Consider the following 25,325-nt stretch of genomic DNA (forward strand, 5'->3'; position numbering starts at 1 on the left):
AAGGTGCTGCAAACCAGCACGAGCTAAACCGGCTCCCTCTTAATTGATGTTAATAATTATTATTAATAATAATAATAAAAGAGTTCACACAATGTGTTAAAGAAAATACATCCAAATCAAGAAAGGCTCTATTCATTCATCCACTTACTTTCCAGAAGACACTTGGTGATGGTTACTGGAGAGAATTTATTAGCTTAAGGGTGGTCAGCATCCCATCAAAGGACCAAAAAGCAAAAACATTTTAGCAAAATCAATCATCTCTCTCTCTCTCTCTCTATCTGAGAGAGAGAGAGAGATGATATGAGGCATAATTCATATATTTCCTCCATAATTCTATCTGGAGGAAAATATTTCTTATTTTGTTTTTGAAAGGCAAACCAACCAGAACATTGTGAGATGAGCTGTTCCGGCTTTGGGTTCAGTGCTTCCTTTAATCGCCCCCTAGCGTACGCTAAAGGTACTGCACGTTTTGTTATTAAAAAAGCAGCCTGACCAGCGCAGACTTAAAAGTCTTTTTAAGATTTCAGACCAAGATGTTTGCAAACTCTTGGTTTGGAGCAGAAAACACGCAAAATACTGTTGTTGTGTTCACTGTTGCAAGAGTCTAGTTGTATCGCACTTGGTATCTTTCTGTACCGTTAAATCCATTTTTCATAAGTATAGAACCTCGTTTGCTGTCCTGATGAATTTAAAAAGGGTTTGAATTACAAATAGGTTTTATATTTTGTTCTTTTGCAACAGTTTATTATAACTTCGGTCATGTTGAATGCTCGTCTCCTCCGTGTGATGCTCACGCATCTTTTCTAAACAGCACATGACTTCAAATCCTTTCAGTGTCATTTGTGAAAGACTGCGAGTTGAAACGTGGAGTAAAAAGCGGCTGGAGCCCCGTCTGCAGGCTCGGGGGTCAGCTACTTCCTACGGTTGGTTTTTTTTGAAAGGACCGGTTGGATCCTCGCTCTGCCTCCGACCAATCGGAAGTGAGTATTTTTCGCGCTGGTCCGACGCAGAGTTTGAGTTTCCCGCAAGCTTTTGATTCGACTTGAATGAAGTCCGCGGCTTTCCGGGATGAATCTGGAGACGCCGTTCCTGCTGTAACGACCGAAGACCCGATTCAAGCGGCGGGTGAGCAGCGGAGCTCCGCGGGGATGTTGTCAGTCCAGAGGCGGCGGCGGCTCGGAGGTTTAGCGCGAGCGCTGCTTCGGGCCGACCATCCATTTTAGCGGGCGAGCCGGCTAACTGCTAACGCTGTTCAATAGAGGCTGGTTAGCTTCGGCTAGCACGGTTAGTTTTTCGGGACAAGCTGTCATGGTGCCCACGTCTTCTGTGTTTATACCGATTTATCTGAAGACTTTACCCAACTTAGTTCAACAAACAAGCTGCGCCTAAGAAAACGTCCGCGTACGTATCTGCTGAGGGTTTTCCGGCTGTGCGACTGCATGGAATATTTGAGTGGCGGCTTTGTCTATTTGCTGGAGAAGCTATCATGGCTGACTGTATTGATGACAGAGATGCGGCTGCTATCCATGAGTTTCCGTCCCCTTCTGTTGTTGCTGGACTCGTTTTTTGCATGACGTGATCTGGACTAATTGCTGGTGCTTCCGTTGTTATTTCAACGCTGCATTAATTAGACGACCTCATTTTTTTTTCTTTTCTTTTGGCACATTCGGCAGCACCGTTCTGCATTCCGCTCGTAACTGAAAATAGATGCATCCCGTTTTTCCGGTTACGGCTGCATCTTTTTTTTTACGGGGCATTTCCGCGGCTTTCCTGGCGTGCAGTGCGGCTGCGCCGCGGCCAACCCACTCGCTCAGCATTCGGGGCATGCCGCGGTTCTCGCGGCTGTCCGCACCGCCGAGCTACACGCCGACCATGCTAGCGGCTAACCCGTCCTCGTTCGGGGCGACGCTGCCCCGCTGGGAACGGTCCATGTCGGGATGAGAGTTGTTCGTTGATCCCCGTGGAGACGCGCGGTTCCGGTGGTCCCCGGGCTTTGCTTACGTTAACCGGTGGAATAGATCCCGCTCTCTCTCCCGGTAGAAGTCTGTTTGTTTACATGCTGCTGGAAAAGTTCTGTGCTGACAATAATGATGCTCGTCTTTCTTTCAGCTCCTGCGGAGGTCAGAAGGGATGGACGGCAAAGGCAGCTCCCTGCCCTCGATGCCTGAACCAGCCAACCCCGTCAGCATGAAGCAGCCCCCCGAGTCCCTGAGCGTGCGGAAAGCCCTGGGGGACGTGACCAGCGACCCTGCTCTGCTGATGGACAAGGCGGCGGCGCAGCTGGCCGCCACTCTTCAGGACGGCGTCCTCCAGAAGATGGCTGGCCACAACCACCACACCCACGAGAAGCTCAAAGACCTGACGGCCCTGGTGCTCAACGGGGACCAGGACGCGGTGCTGCCCCAGCTCTGCGCCCCAGAACCACCCATGTTCAAGGGGGCCGAAGCTCCCACCGCCACCGGCCCCCACCAGCTCAACGGCACGGCCCACGCCGAACCCGAGCTCACCGTCTCAGTACCGCAGGTGGTCCAGCAGCCGTCGCTGGAGCCGTACTGCGCCAACGGGGTCGGCTTGGTCACCGAGGACACTTTGTCTGGTCCTGATGGGAGGCATGAGGTGAAGAAAAGGAGAGGAACGGCCAACAAACCGAAGGCTCAAGTAAACAGCACCTTTGTCCTTCCTGTGGATCACGAAAACACTGGAGAAGAACCCGCAGTAGCTCAGGTTCACTTCACTTCCTACCAATATGAGAAAGTCATCGCATTTACATGTCAGGCTTCTCTTTCTGAAAGAAAAAGTTCATGACTGAAGCCAAAAGAACCTTTTCCCTGTTGAAATTCCTCATGATGTGAAGTCATGAATGGACTCTTTCTGGCTCTGTTCTGACGGCGTTTTTCTGTCTCTCCCCCAGCCGGCTCTGATGTCAGCGCTTCCTGGAGGGGAGTGTCCTTCGCGGACGCGGTTCTGTCCTGGAGATGTGGTTTGGACCAAGGTGTCGGGTTACCCCTGGTGGCCTTGCATGGTGACCAACGACCCAGAATTCAACAGTCACTTTAAAGAGAAACAGAAGGGTGAGAGCCCGCCACCCCCCCCCCAGACCTGCGGTTGATAGAAGCTTAACTCTGTTCCTTTTCTTTGTTTGTCTTTTTGTTCTAGTTGTATTTTCAAACGTCTTTTAATTGATTTGTTTTCTCAGCGGTGACCTGCGAGCTGGACATCCTTTACCACGTTCAGTACTTTGGAGATGCTGCAGAAAGAGGCTACGTCTTTGAGAGGAACATGGTGTCCTTCAGCGGCGAGGAGCAGTACCCCGAGCTCTGCCAGGGCATCAGGCTGCCGGGCTCGTGTGTCACCCATAGAAAGGTCAACCTTCTGGCTCCGGTGTCCTTTTCTAAGTCAAATACAGCAGGCTTTGTTTGGGCTCTGAAACAAAGTTCCATGGTTCTTATTGAATTATCGATATCTTCTTTATTCCCTCGGTTGTCCCGCAGACGTCTGCCTCCGTGCCCCAAAAACTCCAGGCCCAGTGGAACATGGGCGTCATTCAGGCCAAGGAGGCTCTCTGTATGCCGCCAGACGAACGCCTGGAAAACTTTGGGTTTCTGTACAACGAGGAGGGCCCTCAGCTGAACCCCCACATTCTGGAAAAGCTGAAGCCAGAGGATTGTGACGACGGGGTCCTGGACGGCCAAGCCAGGCTGCTTTCAGACCCGGTGAGAGTTTCTGAGCATGCTCCACGCAGGATGGAACTGCTGTGTGATCGGGTCGTTGCATTTTTGAAGTTTGGGTTCTGGTACAGTCAGTGGATGCAGGCTGGTCAGAGATGTGCTGCCATTCTTCAGTGTTTTGCTATACCACAAGGAAAGTTTTGAAATCGGTCTGTTTTGCAGAATTCCTCGTCTTCATCAGATTCTCTGGCGGAACCAGTGGCTCAGAAGAAGAGGAGGAGACCCAGACAGGCTCAGACCAAGGCAGACAAGAGGAAGAGCAAATGTGCGGCCAGCAGAACCCGCGACCCGGTCAAGACGAAAAGAAAACCAAAGTTGCCTTCTTCAACTGAGGATCGTTTGGGAACAGGTTGGTTTGGGGTTTTGGTTCCCGTCCATCTGAGCGATTGAACCTGTGCGGCCGACAGAACCAGAGATGGGTCCATCAGCTCTGACCCGTGGGGTTCCTGGGAGACGGTTGGATTTTTGGAAATGTTTTCTTTTTCTCCGTCACCGTTGGTCTGAATTCCAGGAGGAGACGATCAAGAACAGCTGTCTGGGTGGTTTTGGTAGAAGCTGAGGGGAAACCTTTCCTTTCTGAGTTCATTCCAGCAGCATCTCACAGTTCAGTCCTCAGATGTGTTTAGCTCATTGGCCCCGCCCCCATGGCGTTCCAAACAGAAAGTGGCTCCATAGAGAAACAAACGGCCGTTCCTCAGTCATTCTATTGGTCAGAAGAACCGTTCTGGGTCTTGATACCATTTTTTAAACATTCTGATAAAAATTATTCAAGTTTTAAACTGGCCAATCAGATGCCTGTATAGAGGTAGGTCGGCTCGTTGGCCCCCACCTCCAACATTCAAAATGTTTGACAGATTCTGTCGAGCCGGTAGGGGTGTGGTCTCCCAACAAGCTCCCTCCTGATTGATGAGTGGTTGCTATAGAAACGCCAACTCTTACCGACACTGCCTGGCTCCGACATGATGGCGTCCAAAGTGGCGACCGGACGTCACACTCGCTCAGTCCAGTTCTCATTTACAGTCAATGGTTCAAACCACAGAATAGGACCCCCCCCCCCCCCTCCTCCCATTAGATTCTGAAAGAAAAATGAATCCTGGGTAGGGTTGTGGGCGGGGCAAAGTAAAGGTTTTGTGGCGTCCTTATACCTGCTGACAGAAAAGCGGATTATTTGGGGCGTAAAGGCAGACTTTGGATCCTCGTCCAGCCTCTAGCGAGTTTTTTTTTTCATCAACTGCAACATCTGGTCCTGCCTGGTTTGCGTAAACCGCTAACATATGGTGGCAGCGTTAGGAGGAGTTCTGTAGGGTTTGGAGCTCTTCAGGTCTGAATTTACTCCAGCTTGTTCTTTCAGTGAGAAGAGAGCGAAGGAAGAGATCCAAAAGGCCTCAAGCGGGCGCTGCAGCTGACAGAGATCAACCGCCTAGAAGAAGACGCAGCGCTCTGAAAGATCCAGAGAAGCAGGTGAAGGGCCGCCCGACGCAGAGCCGTCAAAACGTTTCAGGTTTCCACTAAAACGCCTACGATGCGGCAGAAGCCCTGTGGAAAACCTTCCTGCTGCTCTTCTCTCTTAGGCCTCCACCTCAGAGGGTCCAAACAAACGGAGGAGGAAGACGAGGGATGGAGGTGAAGCCCGCAAACGTGCAGACAAGTCACAACCTCGCCTTCAAGGTCGGTCAACAGAGCTGCTGTGCTTGTTTTGCTCTCTCTCTCTCTCAGCTGTTTGGTTAAGTCAATGTGGTTCCTGCACACAGAGGACCAGAGTACAGAGAAGCCCAAGAGACGGAGAAAAAGGAAACAGGACGGAGAGATGAAGACGTCCAAAGCAAAGAAGAGGCGGTCCTCTCCCTGTCCTGATGCTGAGGTGACTACACAAAGCAGAGCTGCGTCCTCAGTCTGGGTTTTTCCGTTTTGTTAAGTCTAGAGCTCAGTCACTGAGTGAGGTCGCCTGGAAGAACAGGGCTCCTCGCTAATTCCCTTAACACAAAATCCCTATTTTATTTAAAATGTGAATTTTTTTAAATCCGTGGTGTTTAAATCCCAACCAGTGGGTGGATGTTGTGGCTAAAGCATTTGGATCTCCATCATGGAGCACTGCTGGATCAGCACCAGCCTGAGCTCAGCTTGTGTCCAGTGAAACCCACAGATGTTGGGCGGTTTCCACGCCATTCTGTTGAGGGAAGCTGACGCTCTGTCTCGCTGATGCCGCAGGGCTCCGGGAGCGAGGAACGGCCCGATTCTCCGAGCGACAGCTTGGACGGGACCAAGAAGGGGGAGAAGAGGAAGGAGTTTGTCTGTCAGGTAGGTCTCCTCTGCTTTCCCGCTGGTTGGTTGTAGAGGCAGATGAAGGCAGAAGCACAGAGATCGTTTTCCAGCTGGACCCAGGAGCCTCACTCTGCTGGAGATCCCTCCCCCAACTCCTAAAGTCCTCTCAAACCAGATCAGGGCTGACCGTTGGGTCTGACAGAGCCGTTTTCATGTAATGCTGCATTCGGACACTTCGGGACGTTTGAGTGATGTGATGTTCAGAGAGCCTCAGAAACCAGAAGAATTTAGCAAAACAGCTTCATGTTGGTTCAGGAGATGAAGAGTCCAGCATCCAGCGCAGCCTTTCTCTGAGCATTTCTGTGAACGTGTGCCGTCCTGCAGGTGTGTGAGCAGGCAGGTGAGGACCTGGTTCCATGTGAAGGCCAGTGCTGCGGCATGTTCCACCTCCACTGCCTGGGCCCGTCCTTCAAGCCCGAAGACAAGCTGCTCTGCCAGCAGTGCCGAGCCGGTGCGTTGATGCGACGCTGCAGGAGTGACGGGCGGAGGCCTCACGCTCATCACCGTGTCCGCTTGTCCGCAGGAATCCACTCCTGCTTCGCCTGCAAGCAGTCGGAGGGCGAGGTGCGCCGCTGCCACGTCGTGCACTGCGGCAAGTTCTACCACGAGGCCTGCATCCGCCTCAACCCGCTCACGGTGTTTGACAACAAGGGGCTCCGCTGCCCCCTCCACGCCTGCCTCTCCTGCCACTACGGCTCTCGCACCAAACACAAGTCTACCAAAGGTGAGCCTGTGATGCAGGTTTTGGGTTCCTTCTGACACCGTCATCCACCCAGAGGCCTTTCAGCTTCTCCATATCCGGACAAATCCATTCGAAACGGTCACAAAGTCTACTAAACCAATGAAATCAGTGTTTGCAGAGAGAATTCTGGGACCTGACTGGTTCATGATCCGGCTTTGAGCTCCTCTGTCCCGGTGTCTCCCTCTTGCTTAGGTCGGTTGATGCGCTGCCTTCGCTGTCCGGTGGCGTACCACGTCGGCGACCTGTGCGTGGCTGCAGGCAGCGAGATGATCACGAACACGGCCATTGTCTGCACCAACCACTTCAACGCCAAGAAGGGCTACAGCCACCACAGCCACGTCAACGTCAGCTGGTGCTTCGTCTGCTCCAAAGGTCTGCAGGAAACTGCTGTAAACTACACCTTTGCTGTCTGCACCACTGCTCAGGCGTTTCCCCAAACGTGGGTCCAAACGGGCGGTTCACGCTTCCGAAGCAATCCCTTCGGGTTTTTATGTCAATGAAATGACGGGTTCTGACTCTTTGAACAATGGAGTCAAAGGTTTGACCGTCTTTTCATTGATTCAGATGGGAAGTGAGGAACTGTGTTCTACACATGCACGGCATGAAAACAACACTTCCAGACACTGAACAAGCACTCTACTCTATAAAGTATATGTGCAAATACATTTACAGCCAATATAAACTCCCTTTGGCTCAGTAAACATCAATGCAGTGAAAGTAAACATTCTGTGCTGCAAATCAATCATAGAGAACTAGAACCTCCCTTCTGTCCGCCCACACATTTTCATCTACGTCACTTCAAATATTAGCTCTACTGCAGTGCTGTGATGTCATCAGGACTCTGCTGTGATGTCATCACAAGCTGCAGGACTCTGCTGTGATGTCATCACTAGCTGCAGGACTCTGCTGTGATGTCATCACTAGCTGCAGGACTTTGCTGTGATGTCATCAGGACTTTGCTGTGATGTCATCAGGACTCTGCTGTGATGTCATCACGAGCTGCATCCGTAACTGCTAGCAGGGTTATGGTGACGCCGGTCCTCTGGGTGGGGAATATGGGTGTGTCTGGAGTTTTCAGGCTGGAATATTCCTTCCTCGTTGGTCGGTACCTCTGGCTGAGGTGAACGTGAAGCTGCCAAAGGCTCCCCAGAGGAAACGCACACCTTTTCATCTGTGTGGAAACGTTCTGCTGGTCTGAGCTCCAGCCTGATTCACATTTCTTTATCTTTAAAATACAGATTTAGTTTGTTTTGGCCAAAAACACAGATGTAGTTCTGCGTTAATCTGATTTGTTGCTGGTGAATGATGGACGGATCCTAAATTAAAAGTGAAGACTGAGCTGACCTAAAACCCTGACATCTGTTGGACCAGGAGAGAGTCTGACTTTGAAACCTGGTCTCCATGTGGAGGTCTGTGGACCGCTGTGGTCTTGGTTTCAGTGGATTTTTCTGCTGTGCAGGAGGTCAGCTGCTCTGCTGCGAGTCTTGTCCTGCGGCTTTTCACCCGGACTGCCTGAACATCGCCATGCCCGACGGCAGCTGGTACTGCAACGACTGCAGGGCCGGGAAGAAGCCCCGGTACAGAGACATCATCTGGGTCAAGCTGGGAACGTACAGGTATGGATAAAACCGTCTGATCCCAATGCCTCTGCAGCGTTCCCGCCTTGACCCCTGGTCTTCTCTCAGGTGGTGGCCGGCAGAGATCCAACACCCTAGAAACATCCCCACCAACATCCAGCACCTTCGGCATGAAATCGGAGAGTTCCCGGTCTTCTTCTTCGGCTCCAGAGATTACTTCTGGACCCACCAGGGCAGAGTGTTCCCCTACATGGAGGGCGATCGGGGCAGCAAGCACCAGAGGACGGGCATCGGCCGAGTCTTCAAGAATGGTAACGACGGCGTGGCGGCGGTCTGACCAAGGGACCGAGCACCTCTGCAGACCGAGAGCTCAGGTGTTCAGGTGTGTCTGGATCTTTGTCCTCAGCTCTGCTGGAGGCTGAAGCTCGATTCAAGGAGATGAAGATGAAACGGGAGGCCAAGGAGGCTCAGGAGAGCAGCCGGAAACCGCCGCCCTACAAATTCATCAAGGTCCGGATTCTGCCGGCGGGAGGTCAAGGAGAAGTGGAGCTTGTTCTTTAACGTCTCCTCCGTCTGCTCCCCTCAGGTCAACAGACCCTACGGCAGAGTCCAGGTCTACACCGCCGATGTTTCCGAGATCCCCAAGTGCAACTGCAAGCCGACGGACGAGCGGCCGTGCGGGTTCGAGTCCGAGTGTCTGAACCGCATGCTGCAGTACGAGTGTCACCCCCAAGTGTGTCCCAGCGGCGAGCGCTGCTGCAACCAGGACTTCACCAAACGTCTCTACCCCGAGACCAAGATCATCAAGACGCCCGGCAAGGGCTGGGGCCTGGTCGCCCTGAGGGACATCAAGAAGGTGAGTGGGAGGGGCTTCAGGGCTGCCTCCGCCTGCTGCAGAGTTGGTAGAAGTATAAGGCCCCGCCTCCCACAGTTTTGAAATGGGGGGGGGCTGACCAGGAAGTGGGGGGGCTTTTGTCTCACAGGGCAAGTTCGTCAACGAGTACATTGGAGAGCTGATCGACGAGGAGGAGTGCCGAGCCCGGATCAAGTACGCTCATGAAAACAACATCACCAACTTCTACATGCTCACCATCGACAAGGTGAGGCCGCCGCCGCCGCCACGGGGGCAGGGCGTTGCTCCTCTGAGTATGGCGGCGCTGCTCCCTCCTGCAGCGCCTCCTCTTCAGGGAGCTACAGTAACCGGTATTGCATTGGGAGTGTTGCATGGCAGGCCGCTGCAGCATTACAGTAGTCAATACCACAAATGCAGCCAGACCTCCGCCCGCGCGCTGACCTCTGACCTCGGCTCCTGCAGGACCGCATCATTGACGCCGGCCCAAAAGGGAACTACTCCCGCTTCATGAACCACAGCTGCCAGCCCAACTGCGAGACACAGAAGTGGACGGTGAACGGAGACACGCGCGTGGGCCTGTTCGCCGTCTGCCACATTCCTGCAGGTCGCCCGACTTTCAGCAGAGGTCACGTCTGCTCCCAGGCGCCGCGCGCCGGTTCCAACTCTGTTTTTTTGTGCCGCAGGGACGGAGCTGACCTTCAACTACAACCTGGACTGCCTCGGGAATGAGAAGACCATCTGTCGCTGCGGCGCTCCCAACTGCAGCGGCTTTCTGGGGGATCGGCCCAAGGTGAGTGCAGACGAGCGGCGAACTTTGACCTTTTCCAGTGCGGACCACTGCAGATTCACTGAATGAAACTACAAATGATAGTTTGAGGGTCTGAAGTTTGTCTGATCAGTTTGTAAAGTTATGAAAACACAGAGGGGAGGTCCTGAAGGAGACTAGCGTTTCCTCCAGTCAGCGGCCTTCTGCCTCCCTTACAGAACTCAAACGGGCACGCGGCAGAACCCAAAGGCAAGAGGCCGAAGAGGAAGTACAAGAAGAGGAGGAGCGAGGGCAAAAAGAAGTCGGAGGACGAGTGTTTCCGCTGCGGAGACGGAGGCCAGCTGGTGCTGTGCGACAAGAAGACCTGCACCAAGGCCTACCACCTGTCCTGCCTCAACCTCACCAAGAGGCCCTTCGGTGAGCTCGCCGCCGTCCCGTTAGGCTGCAGTCGGCCTGCGGTGGTCGTGGTGTGATGTTGGTGGAGTCTGACCGTGTCGGTGTCCCGCAGGCCGCTGGGACTGCCCGTGGCACCACTGCGACGTCTGCGGGAAGAACTCCGAGGCCTTCTGCCAGCTCTGCCCCAACTCCTTCTGCAAGGCCCACCAGGAGGGGGGGCTGTGGCCCCGCCCCCCCGGCGGCGAGCTGTGCTGTCTGGAGCACGACGAGCTGGAGGGCGCGAACGGCCCCGCCCACGACCCGGGCTCAGTGGGCGGTGCTGCCGCGCCCGCTCCGCTCAGCCGCTCCAGAGGCTCCCGGAAGGCGGATAGGCCCGGCGGCAGAACCAAGAGCTCCAAACGGAAAGCAGCAGAAGCCTGAAAGGTCGCTTCCGGACCCGGCACTGTTCTCCGGACCCCCGCCTCATCAGGGAAACGGTTTCTCCACGTCTTCAGGTGCTCCAGCCGAGCTGCAGAGGCGCACACACCTGGACCTGCAGCCGCTGGAGGCTCACAGCTCTGATTTTTACTTTTTTAGAGAACATCCAGCTGGTTCCTGCTGACACCCCCCCCCCCCCCCCCCTTCCCCAAACGTCCTCAGATCATGGTTCATGGTTTTATCACGTCATCTGTGGACATAAAATACCAAAACCAGAATTTCTGGTGGAGTGAGAGGTTGCCAAATTATCGTTTTTCCTCATTTTTTATGTGTAGTTCATACGTGTTGCAGAAGGCAACACGCACACAGTACGGCTCGGCTTTAGAGGGCCGCTGTGCTGTCTGCTAGCCTTAGATCATGTAAGCGTTTAGCCACGTAGGTTAGGGTTAGGTTGGAGCTGATGATGATGATGTCACACCGTGACCTTTCTTCGGCGTCTGACTGCTGCTGACCAGCTCCTCTGTTTCTTATGTGTAGGCTTTTTTTTTGTGGTTATTTTGAATAAAATTGCACCGTTGGATGAGTAGTGTCGTTAAAGTCTGTTCAGACTTCAGGAAACAGCAGAGCATTAAAAACAGGAAGTGAAACATCCGTCAGGCGTGTGGATGCTGCTCCACCTGTCCTCACCTGCAGCACGTCTCACCTGAGTCCTCGTCCCAACGCTGAGTGAATGTAGTGCAGCCCGTTGTTTCTGTGAGCACTGTAGTGTGTAGATCCACTTGTAACTACTGTCATTAGCAGACCAGAGACTAATATGTACATAATGTATAAGTGCTAATAGTGATATTGTAAATATGGTTCAGGTGTCGTCCTGAAACTCTGTCTGCAGGATCTCACCTCCGATGAGCCGAGCAATAAAGTGCAGGAACCTTCAGCCTCACTGGCTCCGCCTCCTGTCTGATGCTCCTCTACCGCAACCCGTCACGCCAAGAGACCCGTTTGGTCCGGTTTCTGACGGCTCAAAACCCAAAGAGCCGCAAAGTTTGTGTTGCTAAGAAGCCGTTCTTTTCCAAACGTTTGGGAGACTTCAATTAGAAAGATAACCGCTTCCACCTTTGACAGCAGCGCCTCAGTGTCCTGTCATGAGAAAGGAACGCCATATTCTGCTTTATTCTTCACATATACATGTGCTGACAACACAAACACACCAGAATTATTCATGGACATTAAATCTATTAGCCTATGGAGGTCTGGATGCATAGTCACACTCAAAATCAAACTGGAGAAACTCACTACAGGCTGATCCAGCTGGGATTCAATGAGGCAGTTGTGGGCGTGGCCTCCACATGCTCCTGTGACCTCCTAGCAACGCCTTGGTATGCTTCTGATGTGGCAGCGGATGGTCTTCTGGGGGATCTCCTCCCACATATGGAGTAAAGCATCTACCAACTCCTGGACAGTCTAGTGTTGCTGGATGGACTGAGACATGATGTCCCAGATGTGCTCAGCTGGATTCAGGTCTGGGGACCAGACGGGCCAGTCTGTGACATCAATACCTTTGTCTAGCTAGCAGAAACTGCTGACACACTCCAGCCACATGTGGTCCAGCGTTGTCTTGCATTAGGAGGAACCGAGGACCAATCACACCAGCATCTGGTCTCACAGGAGTCCCAGGATCTCATCTTGGTGCCTACTGGCACTTGGGCTACCTCTGGAGAGCACACAGAGAGCTCTGTGGCCCCAAACCGTTACTGACACACTGCCAAACTGGTCATGTTGGACGATGTTGGAGGCAGCAGAACGTCCTCCACGCCGTCTCCAGACTCTGTCACACATGTTCAGTGTGAACCTGCTTTCATCTGTGAAGACCCCAGGGCGCCAGTGGAGAATTTGCCGGTCTTGGTGTTCTCTAGCAAAGGCCAAATGTCTTCACGGTGCCGGGCAGTAAGGACACCTCCCACCTGTAGACGTCTGGTCCTCATACGCCCTCATGGAGTCTGTTTCTAACCTTTTAACCCTTGTGCTATCCTATGACCCCACTCTTACATTGACGTGTTCTCCCTACCATGACAAAGGTGGATAAAGGTTGAAAGAATTCATGTAATCCATGGACACCAGTGAAGATCACAAATCATTGAAGAAAAAAGGTTCAGAGCACTGTCTAGTGGGTCTAGATGACCCAACTCCCAATGTTTAAGTGCCTAGAATAGCATAAGGGTTAAGCAGACACGTGCATGTTTGGGGCCTGCAGGTCAATTTGCCGGGCTCTGGCGGTGCTCCTCCCGTTTCTCCTCGCTGAAAGGAGGTGGTAGTGGTCCTGATGCCGGCTGGTTGCCCTCCTCCACATCTCCTGATGTACTGGCTTTTCTCCCGGCAGCGCCTCCATCCTCTGGACACTACCTTGACAGCAAACCTTCTCGCCACAGCACGCACTGACGTGCCGTCCTGATGAGCTGCCCCACCTGTGTGGGCCGTCGACGCCGTCTCGTGGTACCGTGGTCACCATGTCCAGAACCACTCCTGTACTGGAGAGTTTTGCTGATCGCCTATTATGGTCTGTTCCACTTCCACTAAAACGTGAAACTGGCCGTCAGTCAGTGCTGCTTCCTGATTGGACAGTTTGATTACACAGAAGTGTGATTGACTCGTTCTTTAGGCCTTTATTTTTTAGATAGCTGTGCCTCTAAACAGAAAGAAGACACTATTGTGCATCAGAACATGAGGAGATACCCTTAAAGCTGCTTCTAGTAACAATTAAACCTTTTACCATCATTTTGCTCAGTTATCTGCTTTGTGGAGGAGCGGTGAGCCACACAAGGCCTCTTAGTTTCGTGTCAGCAGGAGTCAAAAAAAAGAATTGCACTAATATAAGACCGCCTTAGTTTATAAATATGTACACAAATCTTTGTTTATTCAAATCGTTAGCATTTTTTTCTTCACTGTGGAGGTCGGAGGAGCAGCAGGTCGGTGACCCCTGACCTACAGACACTCACAAGGCAGCAGGAGCTTTTGGTCCTGATCACTGATGGATCAGGAACAGAATGTTAAGAAAGAATGTGAAGATGAAGAGAAATCCGTGGATTTTTTGGATGGAAACGGTCTGCAGACTCGGCTGTGTGAAGATCAGACAGACGCACAAACACCTTCAGAGTTTTATTGTGTCTTCGGGACGACAACCTCCTTTTTTGCATAACAGCAGTGCAGCGGCGGGCGCTGTTTCGAAAAACGCCGTTCCTGTTTCAGTGTAAAAAATAACTCTTCGCCTGTGCCGTCCTCTCGTAGTGCAAACGCTTCAAATAAGTTAGGCACATGGCGGAAACCATCGCGGCTCCTTTACACGTAAGTGCTGTTGCCGGGGAAACACTGGCCGCTACTCTGACCACCCGAAAAGAGACGTAAAAGGACTTCCTGTGTTTGGCCCGAGACCAGACCTGGACGACCCAAACACTTAATCATGGCAACCTGTGGTCCCAGGAAAACAACCCGCTTTTCCCTGTGATGAGCCAGCGTTTCCATGGCAACGTGACATCTTTCTACTCCTTTTCTTTGGGAAAACGGACATAAACAGAATCTAGCTCAGCTTGACATTTATGTTACGGATAAAAAATAAATATCTGCTCTGGTCTGAATCTAGCATTTTGTCATCTCTAGTGAAAAATAGCGGTACAAAGAGTAGCGGACCCCCCCCCCCTCATCATGAGGCCAGCACGCCCCTGCGGATGATGTCTGAGCCGTAGCGGCGCCCCAGAGAGGCGTCGCCCCTCAGCTCGTGGGAGTGGCAGCGCTTCAGGCAGGGCTCCAGCTCCGCATGACCTCCTTTGGGGTCGGGCGGGTACCCGTCATGCTCCGCCCCCGTGCGCAGTCGTGTTCTGGGGTAGGAGGGCTCTGGCGTGTTGGTCAGCGGCCTCAGTAGAGGCTTGTGTGGCTCCGCCGCCTCCTTCCACGCCACAGCCGGAGGCCTTTCGCCCCGCCTGGGGATCCGGAACTTCCCCCAGCTCCTCAGGTGTCCGGCCGCGGCCCCCGGGGGGGCGTGGGCGCCATCGATGGGTGTTCTTCTCAGCCACACGTTGGCTTTCGGGAGAGTGGCGGCGTCTAAAACCACGCTGGCCCTGCTGACCTTAGAGTTTGGCGTCACATCTGAGAAGGCGGGGCCTCTTTTGGCCACGCCCTCGTCGATGAAGAACTCGTCTGAGTCAGAGTTCCTGATGTCCACCAGCCTGATGGAGACGGTTTTCTCCAGGTGTTTTGACCCCAGCTTGTTCTTCATCGGACAAGCAAAGCCGTCCGCGGCCTCGCTTCTCCTCTTCCTCCCCCGCTCCTCCTGTTCAGGGGGCGGGGCCTCCCTCCTCAGAGCCTTCCTGCTTTCCACCTTGTGCAGCCGGACTACAGCTTCCTGGATGACGTCTGGCCTCCCGAGCTTGGAGCTCCACCCCTCCCTGCTGACTTCAGCGCTTTGGACTGGAGCTCCGCCTCCTGCCTGAGCGGGAACCACTTCTCCCAGCTGACAGCTGCTGCTGTCCTTCATCTCCACGGGTTTGGCCTGATTTTCTCTCCTTTGGGTGTGAGAGGAGTCGGACTGGTTCTTCCGGTCGCTGCTCGTCTTTCTCCTCTGCTTCGGTGACTTGGTTTGCAGCTCAGGGAGACTCGGGGACAAGCTGGACTGAGAGGACAACCAGCCCAGAGAGAAGACCCTCTCCAGGTCTTTGGGCGAAGGATTGCCTGAAACGAAACCGTTGGGGATCAGCATGAGGCCGTCTTGACCGTTACCGACACGTTGACCACTAGAGGGCGACGCGTCTGGAGGCAGGACTCACCGTTCAGCAGCTCCTGGTCCAGCAGGACCACCTGCTGCTGCAGGATCTGCTCCTGGACTTTCCACAGGGAGCGCTTGATCTTCTCCCTCCGGGTCACCATGTAGGTCAGGTTCCGGACCTGGAAGCAACAGCAGCTTCTATAGAGATCACCATGACTTCACACAGCAGAACCCGGAGCTTTACGACGTCTTCCTGTTCGTTTGTCACAGAGACTGAGCCGCTCCACCGGCGGCCCGCAGCTGCAGTGAAGCATCAGAACAGGGAGATGCTGGGGGAGCAGAGTCCTCCCATCACCCCCCCCTCTACAGGCTGCAAACACGCCGTGTCTCACTGGGTTTTTATTCAGTCGACTTCAGAGCTTTGTCTGGCCCGTCCCCTGACCGTCTTCTCCCCCTCGCCCCCCAGAAACCTACCCTCTCCAGGTCCTGCCTCAGGTGGGTGAAGAGCTGGAGGCGGCGCAGCAGGACCTCCTGCTCCCGTCGCGCCAGGCTCTCCTCTTCATCCTTCTTGGGCGTGAGGAGCGGCTGGTTGAAGTTGGCTTTGCGTTTCAGCTTCCAGTACTGGTAGAGGAAGTCCAGAACCTCTGGGGGGAGCTTCAGGCTGCCGGCCACCTCCTCCACCTCCACAAACCGGTAGAAGTCTTCCTCCATCTCCTGCAGCTTCAGCTTGCGGAGGCTGACTCTTTTCTCCTGCTGGCTGAGGCCTTCCTGGTCGTAGGACGGCAGAGGGTAGGAAGACGCGTCTCCCCCCCGTGTCACCCCACCCTTCCTGCCTTTTTTATGGCCGGCGGCTTCCTCCTCCTCCTCCTCGTCCTCCGACTCCTGGTCTCGCGGCTCCGCCCCTTGGTGTCCGGAGTGTTTGGGGCAGAAGGACTTGAACTTCACCTCGTCGTCCTCAGTGAGGATGGTGTTCATTTCCAGGTTGGCCTGAAGGCCACACGTCACGTGGAAGGCAGTCCGGCAGTTTTTGGCTGAGCACTACGAAGAAACACACCGACAGTCAGATGTCGGGCTGAAATCAGAGCTGAAGTGGGTTTTTAAACGGTTCACAAACCAAACCCTGTTTTTAATCATCACCAAACATCACATCTATACCACATTTCCTAGTTTTTCCAAATGAAAACAGGATGATCCGTTACAGCAATTATCTGATAACGGGTGATCCCGTCTGCTACGTCCTGCTGAACTGGGCTGTGGAGGTGAGCGGCAGTGGCGGCGGGGGCGGTACCTGGATGCAGGCCCCGGCCTTCTCTTTGCACAGGCAGCAGATCAGAGCCCATCTGTTGCTGGGAATGTGGGACACGTTGGTGATGGGCTCCATCTTCTCTGGGTTCCCGATGCTCACCTGCACGGCAGGACGGACGCGTCACGCACCAGCAGGTAAACACACCATGACGGGGGGGCGGGGCTGACCCTCACCTCTGGGATCCACAAGGCACAGCTGACGTGGACCCACTTGGTTCCACTCCGGGTCGGCTTCATGGCCCCCCCCTTCTTGGGACACAGCTGGCATTTCGGGAGGATGCCGAGCGCACAGATCCGGCACAGCCAACTGCCTTGGGGGACCTTCTGGATGCCGTAGCAGGCCTGAGGAGAAGGGGAGGGTTTCATGTTAGTGGGTCAAAGGTCAGAGTTTTTCACAATGTTAGGAAAGAGAAAGACTAAATATTCAGAGTGTGGAGGCTCCGCCCTCCATCCGCTGACCTGGTGAACGCAGATGTTGCACTTGTCACAGAACACCATCTCATTGTTGTCCTCGCCGTCCGGCGACTGGCAGACGTCGCACACCACGTCCTCGTCGTACTCGATGCCCAGCCCCTCCTCCGTCTCCATGGCGTGCGTCATGTTATCGTAGCAGCGGCGCTCAAACTCCTCCATCGCCCGCTCCATGGTGTTCTCGTCAAGCAGAGGCAGGCCTGGAACGGCAGCAGAACGGCGTCAGCAAATGATCCGGAGATCTGACTGGAGACCAGGGGTCGCTGTGGACCCCAGCGCTGAACATCTGAAACCGGGTCATTTGTGTCCGTTTGCATGTTTAGTGAACCTCTCTGGTCTCTGTAAGCATCGAAACCTACAGCACTTGCAGCAAAGACCACAAGTCCTGGGTTGCTTTACATGTTTGAGCTCCAGAACTGAAGAGCTGAATTTTCCCGACCAGAAGCAGCGTTCATGAAGGTAGCAAAGGTCGTGACCCTGAAACTTCACCGCATTTTGACGTGTTTTGGTGACGGACAGACGGGTAAAGCTGCTGTCGCTTCAGTGATCCACAGCTGAGCTGTTTTTCTGGTTCTCCCTCTCCAACTAGATTTTTATTGATTGTAAAACTGGTCCCAGTGGTTTTTTAATCAGGATTGTGCCGTTTATCGCAAAATGCAAAAAGCAGACAGATTTTCTGCAGACGTTAGAAATTCCTGCCTGGGTTGTGGGCTGACTGTTGGCATGGAAGTAGCCCTATGTTGATATCCCATCATGCCTTTGTTTACACTCTCTCCTGTTAGCTTCCAGCACCTCACAACCCCAAGCTAATGTTAGCATAGCACAAAAACAGCGAGCAATTTCAGAGCTATCCGGCAGTACAGTTTAGATCCAGATTCCAGCTCAGACCAGGAAAACACAGACGTTCATGGATCTGTTGGCGTGCAAATGGAGGATTTGGAATTAGGGCGGAGCAGGGAGACTTTGGCCCCGCCCATGGCAGCTGCTGTGTCAACAAACCTCAGCTTTTTCAAACGTCTGCTCCTGATCCATCACCATTTGAATACAGAAATACTCAAAAATGGAGTTTTAATCTTGAAATGTCTTTATAAATGTCCTCCATCATGAGAAAAGAACATGTTAAAAACACAATTTTCAATGCCGCGGGTCTTAAAGTCTCCTGTTCACAAGTTGGAATCAACGCATGCCAAACTCACCCATCTCTGCAAACTCCTCGTTGACGATCTGCAGCCAGGCCACGTCCTCCTCGTTCAGGTCGTAGCGGCACACCCCGTCTGCCAGCGTGCGGATGTCCACGTATCCCAGCGCCTCCGTGCCAGACGTGCGGATCAGCTTCTTTGGCCTGATGAACATGAGCTCCTTCTCTTTTTCCACCAACACTCTGCAGAACACGGCACATGTTTCCAACCCACGACTCAGGCCCAGACCGCGTCATCCACGAAGGGGTTTTTAAAAGTTGACGCGGGTTTTCTGAAAACACGGGGACTCGTGGAGACAACGGGGTGCGTGGTACCTGGTGACGGGCTGTGGGATGGACTGCGGACTGACAGGAACCTGGACTCCCTTCTCCCACTCCTGCCTCCACGGGTCGGCGAGCACAAAGTAGTCCTCTGGGTTGAGCGGATGGGAGTCGTGTAATTTCATGGCGGTGATCAGGTCCGTCCTAAAAACCTGCCGCACAAGCGAACGCGCTCAGTTACAGCCCGTCTGCCCCCACTAGCTAAAACACAACACCCGTTCTCACTGTAAACTTTGGAAAAATTGGACAAATATCATAAAAAATGACCTAACAACTATTAGTTGTTCCATATAAATGTTTAACTGAAGGCCAGAAATGTAAAAAACAGGATTTAAAAAATTGCAACAGCAGCAAAAAGCCACCAATAGGAAGGCAGTGATAGATTGTGTGACTTGCAGGAACAAAGTCCACACGCTGTTCAGAAGATAAGAGAAGTTTCCATCCACACATGCTAAGCTCTGGAACTTAGATAGTCAGCCTTTCCTTACACCGTCTGCTCAAAGACACTTGATGTGCTCCAGTTTTTACTTATTAACAAATTCAAAGCAGAAAAAGCTGCTTTGGAGTGAAAAACCACATCCAGATGACCCTCTTTCTTGGCATGGAACCATCCTGGATGAAGGAGAGTCTTCACAGATCACACAATGGCAGCCCACGGCTTGCAAATACACAACGCAGCCGTCAAGAAATGCTGACGTACCTCAGAGGGTTTCTGCCCGCCGCCCCTCCGGTGCTGCGACGAATGAGACCAGCAGGTGGAGCTACCTGAGGGACAAACATGGCAGAGTTTAGTCCTGCTGCTCAGACAAACAACTCACAAAAACAATCAGACCAGAAAGTGGGAAGGAGAGTTTCTTAAACCTCTGAAAGGTTTGGTTTTCTGCTGCAAAATCCCAGAAAATGGAAGCAGAGGAGGCTGCTATCAGTCCCTACCAGTTGTTTCTGTTTGTTTGACTGCGTCCATAAAGATAAGACAGTCCAAACACCATCATTTACTTCTGACAAACAGAAGGTCTTAACCGGTTGACCTCGGTTTTCCTCTATGTGAAACCTGACCACGAATTACAAACTCACTTTGCATTTAAAAAAAAGAAACATTTTCAGGACAAAAAAGTGACAACAGACTATCGTCTAACTCCAAGAAACCTTTCAAACTTGATTTAAATGTCAACTTTGGATATTCTTGTGAGTGAGAGGAAGAGTCGCTGCATCTGGATGGCGTCTAAACATTAAGTCTAAAGGTGACTCAGCACTTACTGCCATTGTCTGAGTCATCACTGGTGCTGAGGTGCCGGCTCCTCTTCATCTTCGTCTATCAACACTTCAGAAAACAGCCAGACAGAGAAACTGTTACAAACAAATGAAATACAACTCATTTCAGTCAGACTAAAATGGTTAGAAACTCCCGACTAACAACACACACCCACACCCACACAAACAAACAACAAGGAATAATGTGGTGGTTGGAGTTCCAGGTCGGTTCCATCAACACAAAACCTCTGCAAAAGTCCCCAAACCTGCAGAATCATGGTGGTAACAGCTGATGCAGCGACACCAGAAGCTGACATCCCAACAGCTCCAGACTTTCTTACAAACAACACCAGTCCCGCTTCAGTGCGCGCAGAGGCAAACGGGCTACACGCATGCAGGAAAGGCCTGCTCCCGTTTCCTAGGTGATGACGCAGCGTCAGGGACGTGTGCGGGCGATGACAACAACTTTCCACAAGATGCGACACAAACAGAGCAGCGACCCGCCGAGTTACGAAACCAGCCGTTACCGGGCTGCCGCGCGCGAGCCCCAGGAACCCGCCCCGGCAGGTTTCGGGGTCGGCTAGCACCGCGAGGTTCTGGACAGTTCGAGTGACGCTCCGTTGGAGAGCCAACAACAGCAGCAGAACGTGATAAATGTAGCAACATGTAGCGTTGTTAGCCCTGCAAACCGTTAAAAACACACAGGGTTATTCTATATATAGAGGATGGTTGTAATTTAACGCACACGTCCTGGCTTTAAAGCAGCTTCTAGCTCGAATTAGCTTCATGCTAATGCCTTAACCGCGGGCCCACCCACTCACCGCGCATTTTAGTTTTAAGGTTATAAACTATCAATAAATGCATAAATTTGTTAAATTGGCTCTGCGTATATTCATAAAAAACCTTTTAGGAAATAGAGCTAAGCCATTGCTTAAAAGAACAAGACTGCTTTGACCTGTTTTTTAGCAGCAGGCTAACGTCAGTGACAGCGATTTGTGTTTAGCATTAGCCACCGATGCTAGCATCGCACACTCTCCTGGTTTAAAACCAACTCACCACGAGCTTTAGGACAAAGGTTAAAGGTCAAAGACCTACTCCACGGCCAGCGTGAATGCATGAGCGACACAAGTTATTAGAAATGACGGAGGCGGCGCGGCATAGCAGCAGGGAGGCATGTTTTACCTGCGCTCCCCTGCCTCAACTTAAGCTTTGGCGCCATTTTAAATGACGATGTCGCGTTCTCCTAGCGGATCGTTGCTGCGACCGTAACACTGCCACGGGTAAAAGTCGCCCAAATACCCCGATAAGAGCACCGAGTTACACCGCGCAGGTAGTAAGTGAGTTCGAGTAAATTCTGGGGTACATACAAAGCGCGCCAGGCCGGTGGAAGTTGGTGGCAGAGTTTGATAAGAAGCGCTGTTTTCTTTTCTTTTTCTTTTTTTCGAGTGAGTTCCGCTTCGCCCGCGTTCCACATACACATAAACACAAGCGGCGAAAGGGGAGGGGACTACGGGGCGCAGCTGCGCCTGCGCACCGCCAGAGGGCGGCAAACCCCCTCCAAACACACCAACGACCAACGGAAAGTAATTTTCCACAGCTTTTGTGGGCAACACGCACGCGCAGCAACGTGACTTTGACTCTTCTGCGGTCAAATTAGGATCAGCTTTGAGAAAATTAAAAATACAGATTGGACATTTGAAAAACAGACATTTCAAATTTGAAATAAAAATAGTTCAAAGCCCCGCCCCTACGTCAAAATAGGCTCAGCAGTGAAAACTTGAAAAGTCTGAATTGAAACAATTTTAAGACCAAAAAAGGAAATAAAACAAAATAATTTAGTTTTTTTTTTTCAAATGCTGAACTTACTTGTTTTATTATTTCTCTATATTTCTTACAATATTTTTTTTTCTGCGAATTTACAATTTTATGTTCTAAGATTTCAACAAACAATGTGGAGAATGTGTACTTTTGAGTTTAAAACAGTTTTGAGGTCATATATACATTTTCTAATTCACTTGATCCTAATTTGTCTCTGATTCATCATCCGACTGTCTCTGAAAAAACGTTTTCTCTGGAGCTTTACATAAACTCTATGAACCATTTGGTCGTTACAACAGCACCCAGAGGAAACACTTACAGCTTTAGCGTCCAAATCAAACGAAGAAAAGGAGACTATAGTGGTCTTAAACACTGCTTAAAGTTCAAACTTATTGTTTTTCTTTAAATTTATACTTAAACTAGAATCTAATCATTACATTTCCAATCATTCTTGACACAAAACTGTTCTTATTCTGTATGTTGGGTATAGGACAATTATCTCTCTGGGACACAACGATTCTTTGAATCTTTATTTAACATGTCATCAAAACCACAAAAACTTTATATTCAGTTCAAGTCAATTCTAAAGGGTAAATATACACCTAAGTTAAGAGTCTCGCCACAAATTAAACACAGAAATCCTACCTTGATTATGATTAAATGAGCCCTAAATGATTCTGGGTTGTTAATTTTGTTCCAAATGATCACATATTCAGTTTTTAATGACCCATATAAGTGACAATAACCTGTTTTGTCACAAGTTTCTGCCAGATTTCAGACTAAATAATTCCCACCTAAAGATGCAGACGTTTGACCTGAATGAGGGTCCCTTCAGAGCTTAAATTGAAACCCACGTTTCCCCCACACGTCTTGACATTCTCCTGCATGTCATACGTTCATTCTGAGACCCGGAGCTTGACGTTACATGATCCTTCCGTTGGCTCGAGTGAACACTGCGAGTGTCGGCGTCCTCAAAGCTGCCGGCGTCACAATATTATTTAACTAAACATCACAAACTTTTTCATACAAATAAGGACTTTTTCATGTGAATGAACAGGAAAGAGGAGGATTTCATCCTAAATAAACCCCAAACCGTCACACAACCGCTGCTGGGGTTTTGATTCCTCAACAGGGAGACTTGCAGGCAGAACAGATTCAGCACAAGTCAGGAGATCGGAAAGAATCTCTCCGGATCTGACGGGAAACGGACTCACAAGAAGAAACGAGTGGAGACCCAGCTCTCCTCTGATTCACCTTTTCAGGCCTTTACATGGATTTTTGTTTTTACACAGAAGAAAACTAGACGATGAATCATTAATGTAATCATTAGGAAATCCAAGAAAATGAATGTCACTTTTTAGCTGTGAGTACATTTAAGGTCCTTTTTGTTCTCTATGATATTGCAAAGTAAAATAACTTTTTTTTCTACTTTAACAGAAAAAGTTATAACAAGACACACCCACAAATCAGAGAAAGGCTTTCCTCCTAAGAACAGACGAGGTTTAGAATTTGGTGTGAATGTTCTAACGTGTACACGTTTGTGTTTTTAAAGTAGTGGCTTTGAAGGAGATGGAACGTGCATTTTTGAAAAGATCTGACAGCAAATGTTGAAATGAAAACAGGGGTTGTGTCTGAATTCCTTCACTACTCACTACTTAGTGCACTGTATAGTGCATTCTCCATTTTCTAGTGATGTCTGAAGCTCCAATTCCAAAATCCAGAGCCCTAGAAATTTCCCAGAAGTCTCTGCAAAAAACCAGTGTGCATCGATGCTCACTAGACTGGTGAATATGGACCACAATTTTTGCCCCCAAAAAAATGTAGTTTTTAAATAAACCACCAGTGTTTTTATCTTCAGAAGACAGTGGACTCATAAATAATCGTCACAAAACGCTCATATTAATTAGATTTTAACTTCATGAAATCGATGACGTCATATCTGCCGTTTAAAAAAAAAAAGGTAGTGAGCGTGGCATCCGAATTGCTTCTAAAATTCACAACCCGGGTCTTTTTTATCCTCAACAGCTGCTCGAGTCCACGTTCCAGTCAAATCTCCTTCATGGGGGGGTTTCCGAACCTCATCCGTCTCCTCGGAGGCGCAGCATTATTAAGCTCTCCAACCCGGTTTGCGTGGAACACATCCAGGCATTTCTGTAAGACTCACACGGGCGTTTTAAAAACAACTGTAGTAGTTTTGTCAGACTTCCCGCCCTCACCTGTGACCCGACCTCACATGCTAAACTCTAAATGTAAAATAAAGCTCTGTCTGAATTCCCGCCCAAACCCCTAACTAGTAAAAACTATGTAGTCCAGCACTATGTAGAGCCCTGAGTTTTAAAAGCAATTTGGACACCATGCTCACTACTTTTTTTTTTTTTAACGGCGGATTTGACATAATCGATTTCACAAAGTTACGTTTTTAAGAGTGTTTTGTGAGGATTATTTATGAGTCCACTGTCTTCTGAAGATACAGTAAATACATTTTTTCGGTAAAAATTGTTCCGACGCAATGCATTGTGGTCTATATTCACCAGTCTAGTGAGCATCGTGCACACTGGTTTTTCGCAGAGACTTCTGGGAAATTTCTAGGGGCTCTGGATTTTGGAATTGTAGATTCAGACAACGCTAGAAAATGGAGAACGCACTAGATAGAGTAGAGAAGGAACCAAACACTTTTTTCAAAAAGGTTTTATCTCCATAGAAACCATTTTATGTTTTGGTCGCCTGGGGATACTATACAGATTGACATGAGTTTTAGAAGAATCTGCAAAAGTAAACATTTGCATTTCCTTAGCCACAGAGGTTCTTTGCTAACAACGCCCACATTCCCAATATGTTCATCTTCTGCGGCATATTATTTTGTTCAGCTCTAGCCAGAGATCCATGCATTCAATTTTTCCAAATATTCTGTTAAAAAGTGTGCGAGTAACAGGAGACCGGCTCACTTGTGAGCTCGCCACGCGCACGCCGCTCAAAACATACAACTTCTGATTGCAACATTTTTTCCGCAGTAGCTTGTGATGGTGGACTCTTCCTGGGGTCAAAGGTCAACAAAACTCCAGGAGTGGTTGTAGACTCCAGTTGGCATCATGTGAGTGAAATTTCGTGAAAACGGATCGAACAAAAGGTTCCTTTTCACATATTCTGGAAAAACCTTACAGTTTACCACAAAATGGCCACCAAGTCGTAGGTTCTGTGGACATCCCATAATAATTTCAAAGCTCATTTGGATATCCCCAACACGTGTTTCCGTTTTGTTTTGTTAGCTTATTTTGAAATACAAGCAGTTTTTGCCCCATTTGATTTTTTCTTATTTTGCCCGCCGTCATTTCATTGCCTTAAAAAAAATGTATTTTAATTTTGTTTTGTTTTTTTGTTTTTTTTTTTTTTTTTTGGGGGGGGGGGGG

The 25,325-nt window shown here is 50.6% G+C and overlaps 2 protein-coding genes across 14 annotated transcripts; one reads left to right on the forward strand and one right to left on the reverse strand.

The window, feature by feature from the left end:
- The first annotated feature begins 832 nt into the window (after window positions 1-832).
- Window positions 833-11,735, forward strand: nsd2 (nuclear receptor binding SET domain protein 2). Of its 5 annotated transcripts, none has more exons than XM_020700610.3 (22): window positions 833-980; window positions 2,110-2,724; window positions 2,912-3,071; window positions 3,197-3,363; window positions 3,492-3,713; window positions 3,891-4,077; window positions 5,080-5,189; window positions 5,300-5,396; window positions 5,480-5,589; window positions 5,937-6,026; window positions 6,375-6,501; window positions 6,574-6,774; window positions 6,985-7,164; window positions 8,252-8,408; window positions 8,478-8,680; window positions 8,776-8,879; window positions 8,956-9,225; window positions 9,353-9,469; window positions 9,685-9,826; window positions 9,906-10,012; window positions 10,207-10,405; window positions 10,497-11,735. In XM_020700610.3, exons 2-22 carry the CDS (start codon window positions 2,131-2,133, stop codon window positions 10,802-10,804), a joined length of 3,852 nt encoding a protein of 1,283 aa, XP_020556269.2. In that variant the 5' UTR covers window positions 833-980; window positions 2,110-2,130; the 3' UTR covers window positions 10,805-11,735. The 5 variants fall into 5 exon arrangements, with proteins under 5 accessions (XP_020556269.2, XP_011491920.3, XP_020556268.2 ...); XM_011493618.4 differs by having other exon boundaries at window positions 859-1,125; XM_020700609.3 differs by having other exon boundaries at window positions 958-1,284.
- A 2,206-nt stretch (window positions 11,736-13,941) lies between these two features.
- Window positions 13,942-21,708, reverse strand: jade1 (jade family PHD finger 1). Of its 9 annotated transcripts, none has more exons than XM_004082696.5 (11): window positions 21,468-21,708; window positions 20,107-20,170; window positions 19,550-19,614; window positions 18,844-19,001; window positions 18,527-18,711; window positions 17,319-17,530; window positions 17,034-17,201; window positions 16,843-16,959; window positions 16,029-16,592; window positions 15,616-15,733; window positions 13,942-15,520 (listed from the first exon to the last, which is right to left on the reverse strand). In XM_004082696.5, exons 2-11 carry the CDS (start codon window positions 20,153-20,155, stop codon window positions 14,496-14,498), a joined length of 2,661 nt encoding a protein of 886 aa, XP_004082744.1. In that variant the 5' UTR covers window positions 20,156-20,170; window positions 21,468-21,708; the 3' UTR covers window positions 13,942-14,495. The 9 variants fall into 9 exon arrangements, with proteins under 9 accessions (XP_004082744.1, XP_011489003.1, XP_011489005.1 ...); XM_011490701.4 differs by having other exon boundaries at window positions 20,107-20,196; window positions 21,468-21,589; XM_011490703.4 differs by having other exon boundaries at window positions 20,367-21,547.
- Window positions 21,709-25,325: the final 3,617 nt, after the last annotated feature.

Source organism: Oryzias latipes, chromosome 22 (genome assembly GCF_053564925.1).
Source record: "Oryzias latipes strain Hd-rR chromosome 22, Olatipes_Hd-rR_3.1".
Taxonomy (NCBI): Eukaryota; Metazoa; Chordata; class Actinopteri; order Beloniformes; family Adrianichthyidae; genus Oryzias; species Oryzias latipes.

What these genes read in the sequence shown, in the direction of transcription:
- nsd2 (XM_020700610.3), top strand. Translation starts at nt 2,131, where the DNA reads ATGGACGGCAAAGGCAGCTCCCTGCCCTCGATGCCTGAACCAGCCAAC. An exon ending in TGAAAGATCCAGAGAAGCAG is followed by an intron (nt 5,190 to 5,299) that starts GTGAAGGGCCGC and finishes CTTCTCTCTTAG; the next exon opens with GCCTCCACCTCAGAGGGTCC. An exon ending in CCTCACCAAGAGGCCCTTCG is followed by an intron (nt 10,406 to 10,496) that starts GTGAGCTCGCCG and finishes GGTGTCCCGCAG; the next exon opens with GCCGCTGGGACTGCCCGTGG.
- jade1 (XM_004082696.5), bottom strand. Translation starts at nt 20,155, where the DNA reads ATGAAGAGGAGCCGGCACCTCAGCACCAGTGATGACTCAGACAATGGC. An exon ending in CGAGGAGTTTGCAGAGATGG is followed by an intron (nt 17,531 to 18,526) that starts GTGAGTTTGGCA and finishes CTGCCGTTCCAG; the next exon opens with GCCTGCCTCTGCTTGACGAG. An exon ending in GCAACATCTGCGTTCACCAG is followed by an intron (nt 17,202 to 17,318) that starts GTCAGCGGATGG and finishes CCTTCTCCTCAG; the next exon opens with GCCTGCTACGGCATCCAGAA.